Consider the following 23,708-nt stretch of genomic DNA (forward strand, 5'->3'; position numbering starts at 1 on the left):
AACCTAGCGGAGAGGTTGGCACTTAACTTGCTTGGGGGAGGTTCCTGTCGATTGGCCCAAAGGGAATATTTAACCCACTGGTGAATGCATGACATGGGTGACAAGGAAAAATGAAGGCCAATTGAAAAGATACTTAGAATTAGCCATTCTATATCATACTAAAAGTTCACTGAAAGGTTTTAAGCACAAATCAGCAATGGTAAAGTTGACCTTTCTCCCAATCATTTCCATGGCAAACAAAGAACAGAGACAACTGTTTAGCCGAATTCATCTTTTTTTTTTTTTAATAGATTGCATATATAGATGTTTCATCCACACACTTCAATCAAACTCTAAGAGTAGAGCTTCGTGTCCAATTCTACATGCTTCAGAAGATAAACGGTGTCTGTTTGCCCTAGTGCTTCATGACTCCTGTATCCAAATTGAACTTGTACGGTTAAGAGCGTTAAAAAAAAAAATAACCCAAAAGGACACGGAGGGCGTTTGCCAGTTGTAGCAGCAATGAAATAGGACTAACCCTTGTTTTGTTTGTTTTATATACATATCCAAATTCAAGTCACAACCAAAGGGGCGACACACCCCCATAGTCACCCGATACAAAAAACTGCTAGTTTTTTTTATTACTTAAATTAAACTTGAAACTGTCAATAGTTCATCCCTTATGCTTTATGTATCGACAGCAAGTAGCTGGCAATTTGTACACAGAGTGGGGGAGGGCAAGCAGGTTCCTTTCCATATAAAAAGTGCTGTCCATTTACAATTATTTGTGTAGTGCTACAAGCGTCCAACATTCAACGTCAGGAACAGTCAAGTCTATTCGGAAATGGATACGGTGAGCCCAAGTCAGGCGTCGGGATGACACGGCCTCTACGATTTACACCTATATCTGAGGCAAGAGATATGGCAATTTAAAGTACACACAAAAAAAAAGTGAAATAAAAAAATTGGCCCTTCTGTTGTGTAAGATTTTATTTATCTAGTACTGCTGCCCACGTCTTTTCCAGGAGAAGGAAAAAAAAACTGCCTTGGTGTCACCCCCTTCAGGCTTTTGAGTTTCCTTGGTGTTTACTTGAAGCTTTGGAGGTCAAGCTCTTACTCTCGTCAATAGGGAAATTAAAAAAAAAAAAAGGAGAAATAAAGTCAGTCCCCCATTGGCTGTCCCAGTGCCGGGTTGCATGATTTACCGTTTTATTTTCAGATTTCCGTATCCAACCGAGAGGTCCTAAATTGGTTCAGAGGAACGTCCTCGGACTGAGCATGAACCCGTTTTTCTGGAACCCGCTACTGGGAGGAACGCAAGCCTGTTTCACTACAATCAGTCACACGTTAGCAGGAAAGAGAAGCAAAAAAGAGCTTTAATTCATTCCTGGGGCCGGGTTGCCGAAATGAAATGAACTTGGCACGACTGGGGCGTTGAATTTGTAGCCTCCGTGTTTCTCGATCATTTTGGATTCTACGAAGGAAAGAAAACAAGAGAAATAAAATGTTTATACAGTGACATAGGAAGGAGCAGCCGCCAGGAACTGTTGCATGAATGTAAAAGCAAATTAAATCTCAGTTAAAGATTTTATCTTAATTAAAAGGACCCCGGCAGTCAAAAAGCAATTGCTCTGCGAAGCCCCAATGTTACATATACATAGTAAGTAAGGTTGAAAACCCCAGTCGTGCCATGTTACGGTTATCTTTCTATTTGTCTTGCAGGCTATCATTCAAACCTAGGTTTGCTAGGGTAGATTAAACCCAGGCAACCACCTGGGGTTGCTAGGCTGCATTGGACCCTGGAAACCACATAGGTGCTGAAATGTCCAACTGGGAAGCTGCAAATTCACAAAATATAAAAACCACCCACCACCTGGCTCAGATTACTCCAAATTGTACTAAAAGTTAATATAAAGGTGAACTGTTCTTTTAAACCAGGGGTGTCGAAACTGCGGCCCGAGGGCCAAATGCGGCCCAGGATGCATATGAATGCGGCCCAGTTTGGTTCCTGAGGAAACGTCATGTCGCAAAGGATATAGGAGGAGGGGGGACTCTGCCCATTGCCCAGTTAGTAATAATACTATAATAATAAGTCTCTTTAATATCCAGGTGTCCCATATTCCAGTGTATAGCTCCATCTGGTTATCCAACTGGCATTGTATTTCTTTTCTGTGTATTTCCTTTACTTTTACAAATCAAATGTGTTTGTGTATATCATGTGTGGCCCCAGACAATTCTTCTTTTTCCAATGTGGCCCTGCGAGCCAAAAGTTTGGACACCCCTGTTTTAAACAGAGACCTGCAGCAGCAACACATAGGCTTTATTACCACGAAGAACGAGGTTCACCCTGCCTGAAAGATTTCGTTGAGAGCAAATATAACATACCGTGTGCTGCCTGCCTCTGATCTGCCAGTGTAGCGATGTCTTGTAACTGTTTTCCTTGATCTTCATTAAGTCCTTGAGTAAGAGCCTGATACCAGACTGGATCCCTACCTTGGAGCTCTAGAAACAAAGAATAAATTAGCATCTTAAAGAGAAATACAAGCGAAGAGAATATATGAGAGTACTATAGAGTGAATAATGTACCCACCTCTTGTAAATTATAAGGATATTATAAGTTACCGAGGAGTTTCATGACCATATAAATACACGAGGCAGAAGGCAGAGTGTTTTTATACAGGCCATGGAATGTCGAGGTAACTTTTAATATCCTCATATTTTGCAACATGGGGTACTTTATTATAATACACAAGTTTTAGTCATGTGACAGAAATGACATCACTACTTTCCGTTTATAACTGATGACATCAGAACTCATCGTTTATAAGGATATCATTTACAAGATATTCATGGCTTTTGTGTATTCTAGTACATATATGACACAAGAGTTTTTCTATGAACATTTTTTCAAAATGCATCAGTTAATATTGCTGCTCCAGCAGACGTCTGTAGTGACATCAGTTTCTCAAAAGAGCACAGATTTTAATATTTTTTTTATATTTAATTTTGAACATGGGGCTAGACGTCAGTTTCCCAGGTGCCCCCAGTCATGTGACTTGTGCTCTGATAAACTTCAGTCACACTTTAATGCAAGTTGGAGTGATTTCACCCCCTCCCTTTCCCTTCAGCAGCCCATCAGCAGAACAATGGGAAGGTAACCAGATAACAGCTCCCTGGTAGAGCAATCAATATTTAAATCCAGGTCGCACAGCGACACATTCAGTTACATTGAGTAGGAGAAACAGCCTGCCAGAAAGCAGTTCCATCCTAAAGTGCTGGCTCTTTCTGAAAGCACATGCCCAGGCAAAATGACCTGAGATGCACCTATACACCAATATTACAACTAAAAAAAAATACACTTGCTGGTTCAGGAATGAAATGTTACATGGGAGAGTGATTTGCAGTGTAAACAGTCATTTAGAAATCAAAACATCATAAAAATCATGTCATAATCCCTTCACCTTCTAGGGATTCACTAATAAAAAAACCCTGGATTGGTAGTAGCCCATATGCATTCTCAGTAGCATTGGAAATAAGGGGATAACATGTAAACTCATCACAATCATAGCTAAAAATTCATGGATATAGTCTATTGTGAAGAACGTAATGGCACAGAGCATGCGCGTTCCATGTGAGATCAACAGTTAACACTCACTCTGAAATATAGCTTTAAATATTTGATATTCATCAATAGAGGTATCTTCATCATCAATGAGAGTAGTATAGCCCTCTAGTGCAGTCTCCTCAGCGTCGTCATCTTCCCAGTCTTCGTCATCACCATCCTCACCAGCCTGTTTGGCTAGAATCTCCAGGTACTCCTGTCCCTCTTCATCGATATCATCTTCATCACTGCCCAGCTCTGCTGGAAAGGAAACATTATTACCAATTATTCATAAATGCTGGTTGGTTGTGCACCCGTTCTCCACACTATTACCCTGGTATCCATATGAATTCCAAGGCTTGTACTGATACAAAGTCTGTTTTCAGATGCTACTGACCAGCCTGATGGAATCATGAGGCAAAAATGCACAAAACTGCCTCTGCAGGGACCCTTCATAAGGTACTACCAGCTAAAGAGCAGTATCACGTACCAGCGTCTTCGTCATCTTCTCCATCTTCCTCGTCGTCACTGTCGTTCTCTTGCTCTGCATGGCAGGCATAGGCTCTCTTTAGACCGTTAAACAAGAGGAGAAACGCTGGAAGGATCTGGGAGGACATCTGATTTAACACTTGGGGCCTCTGCTCCAGTTCAATAAGGGCACATAAGCCAAGGACACAGATCTTCCGATCATGTAACCTTGGAAAGTAGGAATTTATGGTAATTAGGATCAGAGAGTTAAAGGAGTTCTTAACCCCCCCACTATGTTAAGTCTCCGTTGGCCCCCCATGCACATTTTTAACCCAGAATTATGTCCCCTCTTGAAATAGTGACTGCACATGCAGAGTGAGCACAGCGGAGCTCACAGGTGCCATCTACTCCTCTTCGGTAATTTTCGTGTCTTCTTCCTCCAGTTTGGCAATTTCCATCTCTTTCTGCGCATGCGCAGTTGTCGCAAACCGGAAGATTGCGGCAACTGCGCATGCGCCATTTCGCCGATGACAAGGGGCGATCCTGTCCATTTTGCAGCCTGAGGCTGGCTTAATTTTGCCGCCCCCATCCCTCTCCACGGTACTCACCTTTCAGTGCCGGAGGGGGTTGGGGGATGGTCCCGGTCGCGCCGGAGGGGGTCGTGGGTGGTCCAGTCACTAGTGCATAGAATGCAATTGCATAATTGCATAGAATGGAATTGCACTCTCTGCACTAGAAGAGCCGAATTTCCAAGTTGAAAAAATGGTAATTCGGCTCTTAGTTACCGGGAGCGGAATTTGTTGCCGCTGGCAAAAAGGGGGGCGCTGCGCCTGAGGAGAGTGTCTCAGCTCATTGGTGGAGCGCCCCTGCTGCTGACTTCACGAAGATTACCAAAGATGTGCCCTTGAGCTCCACTGCGCTCACTCTGCATGTGTGGTCACTATTTCAAGAGGGGACATAATTCTGGGGTAAAACTGTGCAGGGGGGAGGCCAACGGAGGGGGATTAGTTCATCAGCTTAATGTTCGGAGACACCATCAACTTACCCAAGGAAGCAGTCAACATCATTTAACCACTGCTTGATAAAGTGGTTGGTGACCGGCTCCTCATTATTGGGGAAGCGAAGGGTTTCCAAAGTATTGAGCAGAAGGGGAGGGCTGTAGTACAGCGCAGCTATTGCAACCTGCAGGCACATTGTTCTCAGCTCACTTGTTTTGACTTCCCTGGTTAATCTCTCCAGAGCCGCCTCCACAAGCAACGGGATGACCTGGGTTGTACAGAAGCAAACAATATTTATGGGCTCTTCACATCACACAGACTATACAGTAGTACAGTCTAGTCCTAAACTGTGGGTTCTAGAGCCCTTAAAGTGATTCCAGGGCTGTTTCAAGGTCAGCTAGGGAGAGATTTGGTGTGAATATATATTTATCCTAAAGGGGGTGTTCACCTTCCAGTTAATAGTATGATCTAGATATTGATATTTAGAGACCATTTGCAGTTGGTTTTCATTCAATATTTGTTTGTTCCGATTAGATTTTTATTCAGCAGCTCTCCAGTTTGCAACATTAGAAATCTGGTTGCTAGGTTCCAAATTACTTTAGCAACCATGCATTGATTTGAATCAGAGACTGGAATATGAATAGGGGAGGCCTGAATTGAAAGTTGAGTATTAAAAAGTAGCAATAACAATAAATGTGTAGCCTTGCAAAGCATTTATTTTTAGATGGGGTCAGTCACCCCCTAATTAGAAAGCTGGAAAGAGCCAGAAGGCGGCAAATAACTTAAAAACGAAAATTTGCTTAGAATTGGCCATTCTGTAACATATGAAAAGTTAACTTAAACCAAGGTTGAATAGCTGACAAACAAGTCAAAATTGAACAGGTGTAGCCCTTCATGTACTGGTTTGTTTCCCTCACCTGGTCGATGCCACGTCCTTTACACTGCAAGATGACCACCTCCAATAGTTTAGCAGCATGACATTCAGCATCCTCTCCCGCTACTCCTGTGAGGACCTGAGCACAAAAAGCCAATTACTGGATCTACTGCACCTTATCGTTTTATGCTGCTATTGGGGTGCCAATTAGTTCTATTGTTTGATCAGTGTTACTGGGTATGGCTAGTGGGTGCCCCCCTCTGGCCTTACAGCTTACCTTTTTGCACATGCTGTAGATCATCTCCAAATATTTGGTATCAGACAGCAGGGTATCTGTGTCCACCGTTACATAGTTATGGAGGAGTGGCATCATATCTGCAAACAAAAAAGGCACAAATATGCTTTGTATGTTTGTTTTGCTTCATTTAAATATGGAACCATACAGTGGGAGTGCTACTAACCAGTATATATACCTGTTTGGTATCAGGTGCCTCTAGGTGTATGGCCCAAAAACATTATCCAAAGACAAAACACGGATGGGCACTACTGATGCAGTTGAATCAGTGTGGGTTATTAGCTCAGGAAAAAAACGTTTCGGGCCTATACAAGACCGTTTTGTCAAGCCTTGACAAAGGACCTTGTATAGGCCCGAAACATTGCCATTTTTTCATGAGCCAACAACCCACACTGGTTCAACTGCATCAGTAGTGCCATCCATGTTTTGTCTTTAAATATGGGAGCAGACAACACTATAACAAAAGAACACAGGGCGCTCACCTGTGAAGTAATCAAAGCCATCTTGTTGGAACACTTCAAATACAAGGGGCAAGAGCTGCCACATCTGGGCAGAAACCTGCTGGCACGTTAGACTGTGGGCCAAGGAAAAGATCTCTTCATAAAATTCTGGAACAAGTACAAAGATTTGTCAATGGACCCTCTTTGCCTGGGAAAAGCCACTTCCCCTTTCACATATACTAATTTTGTCTATGTAAAACACGGCCCATAACCCTTTCATAGGTTCAGATAACCCATAATAGCCATTTAAAAATGGCTGTGCTTACCTAAAACATGTTGCTGCAGAACTGTTCCGATGACTTGCAGACAGATTCCTTCAAGCTGCTGTGTAATCTGATGTGAAAACAACATTCCTTTACTACATTTAAAATGAAGTTTTATAGTGAAGGATTTGGTACTAGAGACAATATGCAGACACAAATGATCAAGATATCTTGACGTGTGTTATTGCGGCAGAGAAGATGAAAGGTGAATGACTTCTTACCTCTTTGTGATCTTCTACAACGCTGAGTAAAGTGTCAATTGTATTGAGGATGCCCATGGCCGTAACGGCTTTGTCATCGCTTCCCTCCTCATCAGGTCCAGTCTGAATGACTTGATTGAAGGTCATGGCCTGGGAATAGGAAAGATTCAGGACTTGACAAATATTAAGACAAAGGATGTTTCCTGATTGGACCCCATCGGAGATTAATATTGGTATAACCCAAAGGATAATCTACAGATCGTTTGTGTCTGAGAGATTGGAGGCTGGCCAGTGGTAGGGGTGTCTTTTAGACATCACTAGACCAGTACTATGATCTCATGTCAATCTCTGGCTGCAGGTTACGTGTGTATGGAGCTGCCGGCATGCAGAACACAAGCTAGACGCTCCACAAACACAGACAGACACTGCGCACACTGCCCTGCAGCCACGGCAACTCCCAACAGTTAAAACTTGCAATATCTCAGAAACTAACAGAAACTTACCAGATGCTGAGTCATTTCCACGGCGATCGGTGTGACTTCCTCGCTGTATTCACAGATCATTTTCTGAATCACATTGGTAAGGTCATCATTCTCCGTCTCCCTGATTATGTGCAGCAAAGCCTGCATCACAGGCCGAATAAATGGTGCAATATACTCCTTAGCTAAATAAAAAGAAGACAGTATTATCAGTAACATGGGGTAAAGTCATTTGCACTGGGGCTACACAGTGTCAGGGGATCCTTTCATTGGACAGTTACCATCACGCATGCTAAAATATTGGTTGCCCAACTTTTGTATATTCTCAGTCAGACACACATAAAGGCGTGTACCTTTTTCTTGATTGCTGATAAGTACTTGAAGGGCGATGGCTGCCTCTACTTTAACTGGCATCTCCCGGTCATCAATGAGACACCGCCTGGTCAGTTCTAAAGCAGTCTGCAGGTTTTGGTCAACCTTGAACTTGACCTCGCAGAAATAGTGTAGAACCCAACAAGCCTGCAAACATCAGAAAATATGCATAGGATTTACAGGCAACTGAAAGAACTTCCAACAAAGGTACTTGATCTGCATGCAATATTCTCCCTAGGCTATTTTTTACCTTTCTCCCCTACATAGAAGGTTTCATATAGAAACTAACAGATGCTGAAGTGTGTATATTTGCTTTTCTCCCCCCTCACCTGGCTGTATTTTTTTTTCCCCGGTTTGCATGAATGTGGCTAAGACTATGTCTGAGAGATTGGAGGCTGGCCAGTGGTAAGAGCGTCTCTTAAGACATCACTAGACCAGTACTATGATCTCATGTTAGTCTTGGGCTGCAGGGGACGCGTGTATGAAACTGCCAGCATGCAAAACACAAGCTAGCTGCTCCACAGACACAGACTGTCACTGTGCACACAGGCCTGCAGCCGCACCAATTATAATTACAGGATGAAATGTTTTTAAGACATTGCCATCCCTACAGATATCAAGAGCCTGAAGACTCAGGATCTCTTGCTCACAACGTGCCCCCTTAGCCTTTAAAAAAAGAAAATCCTGCAATCACAGCAATCCAAAAACAGTTGTATCAATGGGAAATGCAAGGGTTGAAAAAGAGGGAGTGACAAAACAGAGGAAAAATTCTAGGGGTAGGGGATCCTTACCCGTGCTCTCATGTAGCCCAGTTCACTGCTGAAGAGAGGGAAAACATGGTTTTGTAACATAAACTCCATCTGGTCCTTATAGATCTTTTTCTGGTGAAAAGGGCAAAAAAATAAATGTTTAAAAAAAAAAAAAAAGGGTATTAAGGTAGTTGTAAGCTTTCAAATGAATGGTCATAGGTTTTATGTGTATTAACAGCTATTGACATTTCTCCTACCTTCAGCAAGATCTCAGCCAGGGAGCCAATCATATGAAGAGCTCCGTCTTTCTTTCGAGGATCCGCAGCAGCCTCTGTAAGGATTTGGTAGCAGAAGCCCATGGTTTTCTGGAGAACCTATAAAAACACCAATCAAGCACATATAAAGCTTATTGCACACAATGAGATTTACAGTAATAGTCCCATAAGCTCACATGAATGAAAAGCATTCTTAGTCTAACTTAAATTCGTTGCGTTATCAAGATACAGTAGGTAAAAAGTGCCACATTTCACAAGCGCCATTTTTTTTTTACACTGCTTATAAAAGTGGTAGACACCCGAATAGTGCTGTGCCTTGCCAAGTAAATAAAGGCAGTCTTGTGGATAAATGCTAACATCTTTGTCTGACCTTGTTACACTCCCAAACTGATGTTATTTCCCACTGAGCTCAATACACTCAGCACCTACCTCTTTCCTTTTACTGCAGGAGGTGAAAAGAAGAGTTTGTGCAGCCGTAGTTGGGGAAATAAAATCTTCAAACACATCTAAAGTAGAAGATATTTGTTAAGAACTGCAATTCCATTTTCAATGCACTTGTAAAATGACAAAGAAAAAGGCATACCGAATTTCATGCGGATGTATTCATATGGATCTTCTTGCCACAGATCTTCATCCGAGTCCGTGTAACACATCAGAGGGAAGATGACATCTTGAATAATCCCCTGGAAACAGGCAGGGATAACAAAATGATCAAGCTTGTATACGAGGCAGTGCAATGCCCTTAAAAGAATGTGTCAATGGGGGCGGCCACCAGAAAAAGAGCATTACGGTAAGCAAATACAATTGAAATTTTATATAGTGTTATGAAGATGAGAACATCTCACCTGGATGTGAGGCTTCAAGTTTTTCCAAGTCAGAGCATGAGACACCCCTTGGTTCAGATAATTCAGCGTCTGCTGCAGGACTCTCGGCGCAATGTATTGCTTCTCCTTATACTGGTAAAGCACCTTCAGCAGAACCTACACAGGGAGCAGAATTACACCTTACTGCAGCTCGGATTAGAGAGGACCTTTGTGCTTACAAAAACATGAATATGTTCTGACTACAATGCTGTAAGCTGAAAACTTGGCACTTGGGTTCCCAATTATAGTGGTGAGTTCACATGGGTAGAAAGGAAATGTGCAAATATCAACAATAGTGTTCCAAAGTCTTCTAGGCGTCAGTTGTAACAGCTGGTCTTTAACATACCTGCTGAACACCAACAGCAAAGGCCTTCAGGAAGACTTCCGCAAACTCATTATATTCTTTGGAGATATTTCCAGGGCTTCCATACCTGAAGTGAAAAAAGTATACATAAGAGTTGAGTGCAGAATTGAATGTGTTGCACAAAGCTACTTCCTGATAAGTAGAGTAGAACCTTATTTATCTGAAATCCACCACTGGCTGAATTCATATTCAACTTCTGTTTGCTGGATATAAAGCATCATGAGATTTTAGCCTCTCCTCAGAGGTACAGTGAGCAACTGGGAAACTCTTACCTCTCAAACAGTCTTGCCAATATGTGTAAAGCCCACTTTTTGCATTTCCACCAAGGCAATTCTGGCCTATCATCTTCATCGACCTGAAGCGTCTCCTATAAAGGACAAACTGCAAATTGATATGTGCTGCCAGACAGGTTACCGAGGCTTAAAGCTGCAATGACAAAGTGTGTAAATGCCTTAAGAAAAACTATAGCGATCACATGATTACTTACAGCAGGTACATCCCGATCCACAACAGTCTTCAAAATCTCTATCCACTCAGCCAGATTCTGCTGATTAATGAGCTCAAGGGGCAGTGTGTACTGCAGAAACAAAACCATAAGCACATCACTGCATTAAGGATACAATGCACTGTTTTCATGAGTAAAACCAGGGTTATTCTCTAGGGATGATTTATATTTGCATGGTGGCTATTTTTAAAGCATTTTGGGTATCGTGTGAATCCGAACACTGCAAGCTGAAAATATGTTCATTTACAGGTGGGTGGCTTTTCTGAAGCTGCCCGATTGCAGTATCTATACCAAAAGCCTTAATAAATGTAGCCTCAGTGGTACTATGTCCCTGGTTACAACGTATCCAAGATCTGACATCTTGGAGGTTAAAAGGGACATCAAAACAATTGCGAGGACGCAGGCAGTTATACAGATTGATCAGATTTATTCCGTTACCTGCACAAGTGCATAGAAGATCTTGAAGATCTGTTTTTGAATAAGGACAGACTGCTCAGATGGGTCAGCAAGTAGTTGGATGTAGCGGTCCTTTAGCATGGGAAGAAAGTGCTGCATAGCTGCTATAAGAGGGCTCCGCTCCTCAGGCTTCTTGTATCTGAAAAAAAAATTCAGAAATATCACCGAGCTGTATGAGAATTATCTTAGGAGTCAAAAGGTGGCCATACACAATAAGATCCGCTCGTTTTGTGAGGATCTTTCCCCAATATTTCCACTAACGGCAGGGCGATATCGGGTTAATCCGAAAGTTCAGCCCTAGGGCCAAACAATCGCATTAGCTGGGCATCGACAGGTCATAGGAGCGCATCAACTAGCCAACGCAGGAAAAATCTAACCTGCCTGATAGATATCTGTCTGATTTTTGGCCTGATATTGATCGGGGAGACCTGTTGGAAGCCCCCACAAACGGGCAGATAACCTGCCAAATCAGTCTAAAGGACCCATATTGGCAGCTTTAATCTGCACTTGTATGGCCACCTTAATTCTAAGATCAAACAATAACAGAAATAACAAGCTTGGTCCCCATACAAATAATAAGCAGCTATTGGAATGGACAGAGGCGCATTGATCTTTACACACTTACTCGTAGTTTTTCACCAGCTGATACAGACAGAGGAGGATTCCCAGCCAGCAGGCGCTGTTGTCCGACTGGAGGTAAAAGCCGATCTTTTCCACGACAGCAGTCCAGCGATTGGGATAATCATGTTTAATTATATGATGAATGCAGGTCGTCAGCTGGACCCTGTAAATAACATAAGTGAAACACAAAGAAAGAAAAACCTCTATCCTATTTGGCCTCCTAGGCAAACGGTTACTCTATGTTTCCTTTAATAATCTTTCTTGAAATTCACTGAATCCACCAAATCCTAACTTGCTTATTCAAAGCCATGGTTATTACTTTCAACATTCCTTCAAAGCCATGACATGGTAGAATTAGGTCGATGCCTCTATTCTTCATTAACAGTAATATCCCCACAATAATATGGCAGATTTGAGCGACATACCTGATCAGTTCTGGGGAGTGAATAATTGCCTCTACGATGTTCTCTCGGATACAGTGACGATCCTCCTCGGGGATGGTATGAGGGGGCAATTCTCCTGGAGTCACCTCGCGGTCCGGCCAGTACTGAGTAATCATATTCTTCAAATAAATAACACCTGCAAATACAAAAACAAGCCAAGTGACGGATAGGAAAGTGGCAGTTTTCCTTTTACAACAAGCAATTGCTTTTATGAATCTCTGCATAGACTGACAGTAAAGAAATATATAGGGGGAAGTGCACTGCCTATAGCAGATCTATTTGAAGGGGAACCATTGCAAAAATGAAACTAAGCTTCATTATACTGAAATAAGAAACTTTCTAAATATAATCAATTAAATATTCTGCATCATTGCTGAAATAATCAAGTTTATCTTCACTCTCCCTCTCAGCATCTCTTTCTTCATTCTGTCTTCATGCAGCAGTTGGGTGTCAGGTTGGCAGTCACTTAAATCCAATATATCTAATAGGGGGCTTCCTTTCTTAACAGATGACAGAGCTCACTCAAATAACTGATTCCAGTACAAACAAAATCAGTGCCTTTTGCACAAATCCTACATGTAGAGAGACATGATGTCTGGTGATTTTAATAAAAGTGAGCTCTAATACATCTTCAATGGGAGACCCCCCGATAATATACTGGATCTAACTGTCAAGGATTATCGGACAACAAACTCCTGCTGACGAACAGAAACATATGATGAGAAAAGAAAAGTGGGTGATTTCAGAAACGGTACCGAATTTTTAACCGACTTTAGAAAGTTTATTATTTCAGTATGATGCAGCTTATATTAAAGGGCTTGTTCACCGTAAAACACACTTTTTTCAGTTCCGTTGTTTTCAGATTGTTGCCCAGAAATAAAGACTTTTTTCAATTACATTCCATTATTTATTTTTTACTGTTTTTCCAAAATCTAAGTTTAAAGTTGAACGTCCCTGTGTTTCATTCTGGCAGCTCAGTAATTCAAGTGCAAACTCTAAACTGTTACAATTTTGCAACATTTAGTCAATATATTATTTAGTTGCTACAATGAGTTGCTACATTTCTCAGCAGCATCTCTAAAGTATTAGCAACTATTGTACCAATTCTAACAGTAATGAAACAGGAACAAAGATAAGAAATGTATCAATTTAGAACAGTTTACAGGGTCAGTGACCCCCTCCCCAGAGCTGCTTTAGAAGGGGAAAAAGGACACTTTACATTACAATATTAGAAAAGCGGTGACACAAATAAAGTAATTGCAACAAGGCGTTATTTCTGGTGACCCATCTGAAAACAACTAGTTGTTTGAAGGTGAACAACCCCTTTAAATTTTTATTTTTTTAATGGAATGTGAAGGCAAGGACGAGAGGTATACAATTCTGCTTTTGAATAAAGCTACTCACACACTCCTATTTAGGGGAAATCCCAAAAGGCTGCCCAAAACATTCAAGCAGAAAGCCTAGATACTAGTGACAATGTCTTGTTGCTATAGGAAAGCTGCTCCAATCCAATGTCATAATTGAAGTTTATAGCTACTTTCGTTGGAATCCCAAGCATCTCTAAAGCCTTTAGTGCATTTAGTGTGCTCCTTGGATGGTCAGGAGGATAAATTTGGACATCCACAAACATACTTTGCAGATTCAGGGCTATCACAACAACAGGTGGTGAGCAAATGTGACTGTGCATGTAACCCTGTAGGGCAACGTCGATGAAGTGTAGTAAATGAAATCCAACCATATGCCTTGTTTATCCACATACTAAAGAAATGTAACCGTAGAGGCAGAAAGGGAGGTAGCTGCTATGTGTGAGTTGTAAGGGCAAGGCCAGACATGGCGTTTTTAAAAAAGCTCCGTTGGGCGTAAATACGCCACTGAAACCACACGCAGCCGTCAACATGCGTTTTTCAGCACGTAGGTTTCCTTTCCCAACATGCACTTCTCATTGTTCTCTTTCCCCATAATTCCGTTCGCTGGAAATAGAAAATCTATTTAGAAATAGAAGATTTACATGCAAAATGGAGCAGGAATGATCGTCAACACGCAACGTAATTACGCCACCGGCCGTAAAAACGTATGTGCGTCATTTATCTTGCGAGAATTTGGACGCCATATTTAAAATATGCTGTGTATTTACGTAAAGCGTGGTTTCAAACTTGCAGATCCCAGGCAGTTTGACGTTTTGGCATTTCTGCTAAAAAACGGCAATACTGGCGTCCCGTGGTAGATTTCAGCTTGCAAGCGCCCTGTGAGAATTGCCATAATGCATTTTCCATTAGTTTCAGTGGTAGTGCAGTTTATGCATATTTACACCCGACGGAGCTAACGCAACGAAAAAATGCCACGTCTGGCCTTGCCCTTATTCTCACATGGTTAAGCACCCCCAAAAGATAAAAAAAAAAAAAAGTTTAGTGTGCACAAGTATATAGATTTACTGTCAAGGGCAAGTCCATATACACAACAGATTCATGCCCAGTGATCCTTGCTATGAACATGGGAGAGCTGACAGTTTATTGCAGTGTGGCAGTGAAATAATACTGCTGAGTCAGTGGGATGCAAATTGTCATTTTCTATGCTCTGTACATTTCCCAACAAGTTCCTCTATTTGTAGCAGATTAGCAGCTGCTGAGAGGGTTATTTCATCTGATATGACGCCCCACTGTAACACTAGCAGCTCTGGAGATCCCTCGATTTATATACTTCTATGCCATCCACTAGATCCCCCTGCCCAAATAAAAACCTCTGCAGAGGGAATACGGATAGGAATACTAAAGTTGTTTTGACAGATCACACGGAGAACATGCTGAATGGCAAATCTTGAATGTTCCCTGTGGTACAGGTATGGGATCCGTTATCAGGAAACCTATTATCCAGAATTAAGGAAAGGCCGTCTCCCATAGACTCCATTATAATAAAATCCAAATATTTAAAACCGATTTCCTTTTTCAGCGTAATAATAAAACAGTAGCTTGTACTTGATCCCAACTAAGATATAATTAATCCTTATTGGAAGCAAAACCAGCCTATTGGGTTTATTTAATATTTACGTGATTTTCTAGTAGACTTAAAGAGATACTGACCCCAGAAAATAACTTTTTTTTGTATTTGTTTTTGAATGCTATTTATTATTTTGCCGTAAAGGTATTTGTGTTATGCTTTACATTAGCCTATGACTACGTGCCCCTAAGGCACAAAACGCGTAAGGCTCGCTGTGATTTTTTTTGCTTAAATAAAATACTTTTTTACTACATCAATCTACAGAGTGTGGACTGGTACGTGTCAGCCCTCCATTATCTAATTGCATTATTTGCCTCCCTACGCTGAAGGTCTGGGGCTTGAGCACCTGGACCCCCCTTCTTCCTGTGTAAGTTAACGCCACCGTTTACTGTACTCGACACTGAATGCCTCTATATGTTTCTTGATGCTTTTACATTAACTTTCTTAACCCCATGTTCCTCTATGACGGGGCTGCCATATTTGTGCAACATTAGTCCGTTAGCACTGAAAACTCTTAACTGACAGGCTGAGAAGAGACAGTCAGGTTGGCAAAACAGTCAGGTTTAGGAACTTCAAGTAGCAATTACTTACAAAATCAGAACTATCAGTGAAAAACAATCAACATAACCCAAAGGCAACTTTTAATGTAGATTAATATTTCTAAACAAAATTTTTTAGTGTCTGTATCGCTTTAAGGTATGAAGATCCAAATTATAGAAAGATCCATTATCCTGAACATTCTGGATAACAGGTCCCATAGTATTGAAAAGTGTAGAGGCAGATATGCCGGCACTCATCCCTCAAGGTTTGGCTTCTCTCATGCCAGTAAATTGGTATAAACAATAAAATGCAGAAGACATACTTGCCTGCTTGCCTTACTGGTAACTCCAGTTGCTCAGACATGGTGATCTGAAGCAGAGTTGACACAAAGTGCAACGACTTGTGGGACTGGAAGAGAAAAATAAAGTAGAAATTATTAAAGTAATTAAAAAAACAAAGTGGGTGATGCCAAGGCAAGGGTCTGCAAGAAGAGAGACGATGAAAGCTGAACATGAATTCATTCCCACAGGTGGTTAAAGAGTCAAGAGCAGCAGCAACAAAACCATGGGAATTGCAAATGGGCTGCATCAAAGGGAAGAAAACCTGGGATTTCTGGCACTTCAGAACACAATGTTTCATTCAGGCACCCCATTTATTGCTCGGGCTCACCTTGTGCTTATAACAATCACAGATATGTGCACCCCTGTAACTATAGCAGTGTATTTAAAGGGCAACTAAAGACTAACTAAAGAAGTAGCAAAGCATTTTGTACATTGTGTTTTGTACCAGTCAAAGGCAACCACAGCCCTTTAGCAGTAAAGATCTGTGTCTCCAAAGATGCCCCAGTAGCTCCCCATCTTCTTTTCTGCTGATTCACTGCACATGTTTTGTGCTGCTGTCACTTACTGAGCTTAGGGACCCACTCACAATATACAGTACACTAAAAATAGAAATGTCACAATGTAAGGCTGATTAGTAATTAATACAGATAATTGCTACATGGCAGCACAGAAACCAGTGCAACTAGCATCACAATTTAATAATCAGCCCTGTAGCATCAGCTTATATTACAGACCAACCTCATTTTCTGCTGGATAATTAGTGACGAGCCTTAACTTAGCTTCTCAACAGCTGCTCAGAGCCCACTGAGCATGTGAGTGTCACAGACACCAAGATGGTGACCCCCTGTGACAAGTTTGAAGTCCTGGATCATTGCTGCTATTGACAAGCTGAAATTTTAGGCTGGTGCAATAAGTTCACTATATAAAATATGGCAGTTTTAGCCACATTCATTTTAAGGGTTTAGTTCGCCTTTAACACTAAAAACCCATTCCAAATTCCACATTTACAGTTGCAATAACCCCCACCATGCCTATATGAATTGTGGGTAAATAAACTAAATCTGAATGAACCACTATCCATATATGTTACTGCTGCAAACACACTTTCAATCATAGAACTGTGAATTCTCTAGCTGGAGTAGAACAGGGCGGCACCACCCTATGGTTCAATTGCTTAAAAAGAGTCTATACATTGCGACCATTTGAACGTACATTGGGCAAGACCAAATCAATTGCTCTCTTAGGTAAAGCTGGGGAGGACGACTTTCAGTGGTTTAACTCAAGCAACTCATTGTGCTGCCAAGGGGAGTGTATTTCCTGAAACACTTGCCCATTTGCCTATGTGGTCCTTAAAGGGATACTGTCATAGGAAAACTTGTTTTTTTCAAAATGCATCAGTTAATAGAGCTACTCCAGCAGACTTCTGCCATGAAATCCAATTCTCAAAAGAGCAAACAGATTTGAAAATTGAATATATAAAAAAAAATCTGACATGGGGCTAGACATATTGTCAGGTTCCCAGCTGCCCCCAGTCATGTGACTTGTGCCTGCACTTTAGGATGGAACTGCTTTCTGGCAGGCTGTGATCTCTCCTACTTAATGTAACTTAAGGAGTCTCAGTGGGACTTGGCTTTTACTATTGAGTGTTGTTCTTAGATCTACCAGGCAGCTGTTATCTTGTGTTAGGGAGCTGTTATCTGGTTACCTTCCCATTGTTCTGTTGTTAGGCTGTTGGGGGGGGGGGAAGGGTGATATCACTCCAACTTGCAGTACAACAGTAAAGAGTGACTGAAGTTTATCAAAGCACAAGTCACATGACTTTGGTCAGCTGGGAAACTGACAATATGTCTAGCCTCATGTCAGATTTCAAAATTGAATATATATATAAAAAAAAAAAAAAATCTGTTTACTCTTTTAAAAATGGATTTCAGTGCAGAATTCTGCTGGAGTAGCACTATTGACTGTTGTGTTTTGAAGAAAAAAAAAACATGTTTTCCCATGAGTGTCCCTTTAAGGATTTTTCCAAGAAGGTTTCAATACACGTGTATAAAGCGGAATCGTCAGATATACATATAGTAATCAATAGAATTCCACCTGTATCTGATAATTTAGCACTAACAGTGGCCGTTGTTCAGGTGCTTTTCAAGGTCAAAATTTAAAAGGCCACCCCGATGATGAGCGAAAGATAACCTAGTCTACTGCCGATATCACCCGGCCCGTCTCCCACCATAAACGCAAAATGCTCATTGGATAACAAAGTGAATTCTTTGTTAAGCTCTAATAAGAGTCTTCTGTATCGGTCATTACTTGTTTCTAATCTGTGTGTTTATTGTATACACCCTTCTATTGTACAGCGCCGCTTCTATTGCCAGTGCTCCAAAGTAGGGCGGATATTGACCATGCATTAAGTCTATATTGCTTTAATTGATCCTGTTGCTTATGGGATCCCTCTGTACAGTATGTGAGCAAACGCAGAGGCTGTTCCTGCTGAATTGTGCTTAGTACAGTGAAATACCTATGCTGCCATAGTTTTATGGTGTTCTGTACAGGCTATGAGTAAAGTTAGGGGCTGTTCTTGCTGAATAGTGCTTAGTATAGGGGAATACCTATGCTGCCATAGTTTTATGGTATCACTATGTACAGGCTATGAGCAAACATAGGGGCTGTTCCTGCAGAATTGTGCTTAGTAAAGGGGAATACCTATGCTGCCATAGTTTAGTGGGATCTCTCTGTAAAGGACATGAGCAAACTCAGGGGCTGTTCCTGCAGAATTGTGCTTAGAACAGGGGAATACCTTTGCTGCCATAGTTTTATGGGATCTCTCTGTACAGGCTGTGAGCAAACTTAAGGGCTGTTCCTGCTGAATTGTGCTTAGTACAGGGGGATTACCTATGCAGCCATAGTTTAGTGGGATCTCTCTGTACAGGCTATGGGGAAACTTAGGGGCTGTTCCTGCTGAATTGTGCTTAGTACAGGGGAATACATATTGCTGCCATATGGTATGCCACATAGATGTATAAGCACATTCATTTTACATGCGCTGCACAATATGTTGGCGCTCTAAAAATAGTTAATAACAACAGGAGGCACCAACTGCCCAGGACCATTTGCTGGATAACATAATATAACAAGTGAGAGGAAAAGAAGGGGTTAAAGCAATTACAGGCCACAACGGCCAAAGTCTGGTGAACATGAATTGATTGGGTCGCTCCAGCTAGAAGCATTGTGTTTCTGGTTGAACTAAGGGTCACGGTGAATTGTGCCCGATGCAGAGAATGCGCCAGCTGACTGCATGTCTGGAAATACAGCTGATCCCACGTTTCACTCATTCATCTCTGCAGCTCATTAACCAGCGACAGAAGAACGAATGGCTCAGTCAACCAAAGGGTTAAGGCTGTGCAATTTCATTCTGGGATCAGTCACAGCTTAAAATAACATTACCGGCAGATCCAGAGAAGTTCTGCGTTAACAGATTTATTTACATCTATTTTATTTGCTATAAACACCATAAAAAAAACAAGCCAGAGTACAGAGTCTTAATCAACTACAGGGGCATCCCTGGGGTTAAAGGGGTGGTTCACCTTTAACTTTTAGTATATTATAGAATGGCTAATTCTAAGCAACTTTTCAATTGGCCTTCATTTTTTTCTGTTCTAGTTTTTCTTTTTTTTAATTATTTCCCCTTCTTCTGACTCTTTGCAGCTTTCAAATGGGGGTCACTGACCCCATCTAAAACAAATGCTCTGTAAGGCTACATGTCTATATGTTATTGCTTCTTTTTATTCCTCATCTTTCTATTCAGGCCTCTCTTATTCATATCATTGCATGGTTGCTAAGGTAATTGGGACACTAGCAACCAAATTGCTGAAACTGCAAAATGGAAAGCTGTTGAATAAAAAGCTAAATAACTCAAATGCCACAAACAATGAAAACCAATTGCAAATTGTCTCAGAATATCCCTCTCTACAACATACCAACAGTTAACGGTAAACAACCCCTTTAGGGTAAGGGCACACCTGGTGATTCGGGGAGATTTAGTCACCTGGCAACTAATCACCTCTTCTTTGGGGCAACTAATCTCCCCGAACGGCTACCCCCTGTCTTGAGCCGGCTATAATGAAAAGTCGCTTACGGCATGGCAAACGCGATGCTTCATTTTCCAAAGACGCCCGAAGTTGCCTCACGAGGAAACTTCGGGCGACTTCAGAATACGAAGCGCTGCAGGCAACATATAGAGCAGAACAGCACTGAGATAAGACACCATTCGTATCAGGCATCAACCGAAGATTCCCTATCATCTTCACAATAGGGTTAATGTTATCAGTAGCCTTATTAACCCTTTTCATTCCCTAGCAATGATCAAGGCTGGTCGTGTAACACTGTGCACACAAGCCAGTGGGGCTGAGACTCATGTGTAAAACACGAGAAGCAAAGAAATTGCAATTGTGTACAGATGGATACACAGTCGCAGTTACATTGTACCCAGTAGCTCATTCTGCTGACACCGGGGTCATTGCTTAACAAATACAATTAGAGGCATCTGAGCATGTGCAGGAGAGAACTAGAACATGAGATACAGTGACAAATGCAAATACACAAGGTCATTGTGTCACAGCTATTGAACATGATGCAGTTTTTGTACATTATGGAGTCATCATTCTGTTCCACTGATACTTCTGTACTGGAACTGACAGCTCCGCCAGCAGGAAATGACTAAGGGCAGGAGGCGGAGCAAGGGGAGGAGGAAACAAGCATTCCGACCTCATTCCTAATCCCAACACCGCTCTGGAAAGCATGACATCATAGCCCGGCACATGGCTCAGCCAAGGAAACTTCATATTAACTCCTAAATCCACAACCAGCAACTTCCCCGCTCCTGATGAACTAACACTCACAGCCAAATCCTATAAACAACATACTGACCCTACTAATTGACTATATGCTGCCCTGGGTACCCCTGGGCAAAAACTAAAGCAGGGTGACTGTTACCCCAATGTTTCTATATATTTGTAACCTTATGAGCTAAACGGGTCCAGTCTGAAGGCCAGTTAGGGGGAGATTTGGGGTGAGTGCTTATTTGTGCCCTGGGTACCCCTGGAACTATAACAGGGTGACTGTTACCCCGATGTTTCTATATATCTGTAACCTTGTTATGAGCTAAGGGGCTTCCTTAAAATAGCTTCTGCCATAGAAACAAAGGAGGAACTTCCCGCACCCACCCCCGAGGTCCGGATTGAGAATAAAAATAGGCCCTGGCATTTCAGGTACAAAGAGGCCCAATCAGCCCCCACCAGCCCACTAAATACTGACTTTCTATGGCACCTTAAAGCAGCCCCTCTGGCATTTGCCAGAACCCACAGATTGCCAGTCCGGGCCTGCACGCCTGCACCCCCGCCCCCCAAAAAAAACAGATACTGCATTTAATGGCAATTGCATTTATAAATAACTTTAAAACCACTGACATGTTTTAATGAACCTTAAGTTGTTAAGACGTACAGTTTCAGAAGGCAAACTGATGTTGGGTCAGCACCCCCTATAAAAGATGTTTTGAAAGTGCTACAGTTGGCAGAATCCAAAAACCAAATCCTGTATATGGTGCCTTCCTAAATGCTAGTCCCAGAAGACAAATTAAAGGTCAACAGATAATAATGGGGAATGCCATATGAGTTCTGTAATATTATATATAAAGAAATAATCCATAATATTGGGGTTCCAATAAAAAAAAGGAAAGCATAAGTACAAAGTGGGGTGCAGTCAGCGACAAGAACATGAAGGAATAGAAAATGCTGCAGGACAAGGGGAATCAAAGAAGAAGTTCTGTCTCACAGCCTGGCAAGATACAGAGGTACAAAATATTAGGATGTGGAATATGGATACAGTATCGGTTACAGAGATTAGAAAATCAACATTACAACTGGGGTGCAGTTTCATGGAGACCAGCACTGTCAGACCACCACCAGATTGTAGTGCTCACAACAGGGGTGCAGGGTCAGTGAATAGAATAGGGGGCACCAAAGTGAGTGCTGTATACTAGGATATAACACACAATATGAGGGATATGATAGTTATTAGGTTCCAGTATAATAGGGGGTGCCTAGAGGAATAATAGCTATATAAGAATGTCTGAAACATTAATGGGGGGGGGCAAAGTTATTTGGAGGGGGCAGTGTGGCAGGGAATATATTATTTGAGGGTCAGCGTGGTAGGGAATACAAGTTATACGGGGGGCAATGTGGTAGGCGATACACATTTGGGGGGCAGTGTGAACAGGGATTTGGGGGGCAGTGATGCAGATGTGAATTATTTGGGGGGATAACATGGCAGGAAATATAACAATTATTTGGGGGGCAGCATGAAAGAGGATGCAATTATTTGGGGGCAGTACAGCAGGAAATCTAAGTTATTTGAGGGGAGGGTGGCAGGCGATATACAGGAATGTAATACAATTATTGGGGGGCAGTGACAAGGGGGTCACTAGAGGAATGCCGCCTTTATATAAGGAGAAACATTATTTGGGGGCAGTGAGACGGGGGATAGAAGTTATTTCTGGGACCCAGCGAACCATAGGAAGTAGGACACAAAGATAAGGATTTCCCAAACGTTATTGGGCAACACACAAGGGATAAGTAACGGGGGTCCCAGTGGCAGACAGGCCGGGGTGGAAGTGTCAGTGCGGCCGGACAGGCCGGGGTGGAAGAGTCAGCATGTCCCATGCCGGGCCGCAGCAGGGCCCCACTCTCACCTCGCTGAGTTGTCTCTCGGCCGCCTCCCGCAGGGCCGGGTCCATGGTGCCCCGCAGGGCCTCGATCAGGATGTTGGGGTCCATGTGTGCGCGTGTGGGAGCGGCAGAGACGAGGGGATTGTGGCACTGACCGAGGCTAACAAGCAGCTGCGCACATGGAGCCGCCACACACCCCAGCAACCGGCGCGAAAGGAAGGAGAGCGCTAAGGCCCCGGATAGATCCGCCCCTGCTGCCCGGCGTCACTTCCGCTAAGTGGAGCGTGGCTGCATGGGACTTGTAGTCCTCAACGCGCATTTCCTGCTTTCCTGACTTTCATGCAATCATTGCGGGAAACTGCGTGTCACAGAAACGATCCCAACTAAGATATAATTAATCCTTATTGGTAGCAAAACCAGACTATTGGGTTTATTTAATGTTTATATGATTTTCTAGTAAACAAGGTATGAAGATCCAAATTATGGAAAGATCCGTTATCTGGAAAACTAAAGGTCCCGAGCATTCTGGATAACAGGTCCCACACACAAACCTCCCAACATTTTTGAGACAGAAAGAGGGACAAAAAGATTTACTTCGCCCCTTTTGTTTTTCCTGATCGTATCCCACCTGCCTGAGGTCGTCTTCCGCTTCCAGTTATAGACCCGCGCCAAGCCGCTGATGACATCACAAAAGGGGCGGGGCGAGCAGTCATGCACCTATAAAGTCAGAAGTTGAAGGTGGCGGGCGGGCAGGAAGAGGAGCTCGACCCGGACGCGCGCGCGCGAGATGGGACCGAACCTGATCGACTC

General features: G+C 42.4%; 1 protein-coding gene and 2 non-coding genes across 4 annotated transcripts; all 3 read right to left on the bottom strand.

Annotated features, from left to right (window-relative positions):
* Positions 1–256: 256 nt before the first annotated feature.
* Positions 257–23,147, bottom strand: ipo7.S (importin 7 S homeolog). Of its 2 annotated transcripts, none has more exons than XM_018259558.2 (25): positions 22,923–23,147; positions 16,166–16,247; positions 12,288–12,441; positions 11,867–12,025; positions 11,224–11,380; positions 10,768–10,857; positions 10,553–10,647; positions 10,263–10,347; positions 9,899–10,033; positions 9,637–9,736; positions 9,483–9,559; positions 9,036–9,152; positions 8,821–8,910; positions 8,011–8,176; positions 7,682–7,842; positions 7,200–7,328; positions 6,982–7,048; positions 6,698–6,823; positions 6,198–6,295; positions 5,964–6,059; positions 5,094–5,314; positions 4,071–4,276; positions 3,635–3,841; positions 2,365–2,481; positions 257–1,453 (listed from the first exon to the last, which is right to left on the bottom strand). In XM_018259558.2, the coding sequence occupies exons 1-25, from the start codon at positions 23,004–23,006 to the stop codon at positions 1,356–1,358; spliced, it is 3,117 nt and encodes a 1,038-aa protein (XP_018115047.1). In that variant the 5' UTR covers positions 23,007–23,147; the 3' UTR covers positions 257–1,355.
* On the bottom strand, positions 7,442–7,621 carry LOC121393499. Its single transcript, XR_005961112.1, has one exon. It is a non-coding gene; the product is annotated as a small nucleolar RNA SNORA23 (small nucleolar RNA).
* On the bottom strand, positions 8,404–8,584 carry LOC121393500. The gene has a single exon (XR_005961113.1). It is a non-coding gene; the product is annotated as a small nucleolar RNA SNORA23 (small nucleolar RNA).
* Positions 23,148–23,708: the final 561 nt, after the last annotated feature.

This window comes from Xenopus laevis, chromosome 4S, assembly GCF_017654675.1.
Source record: "Xenopus laevis strain J_2021 chromosome 4S, Xenopus_laevis_v10.1, whole genome shotgun sequence".
NCBI classification, from domain to species: Eukaryota; Metazoa; Chordata; class Amphibia; order Anura; family Pipidae; genus Xenopus; species Xenopus laevis.

Bases quoted from the DNA above. Each gene is read 5' to 3' on its own strand.
- ipo7.S (XM_018259558.2), bottom strand. From the start codon at position 23,006: ATGGACCCCAACATCCTGATCGAGGCCCTGCGGGGCACCATGGACCCG. The intron at 9,153-9,482 runs GTAGGTGCTGAG...GTGTTTTTATAG, and splicing joins CCTGCAGTAAAAGGAAAGAG to GTTCTCCAGAAAACCATGGG. The intron at 4,277-5,093 runs GTAAGTTGATGG...CTACTTTCCAAG, and splicing joins GATGTTGACTGCTTCCTTGG to GTTACATGATCGGAAGATCT.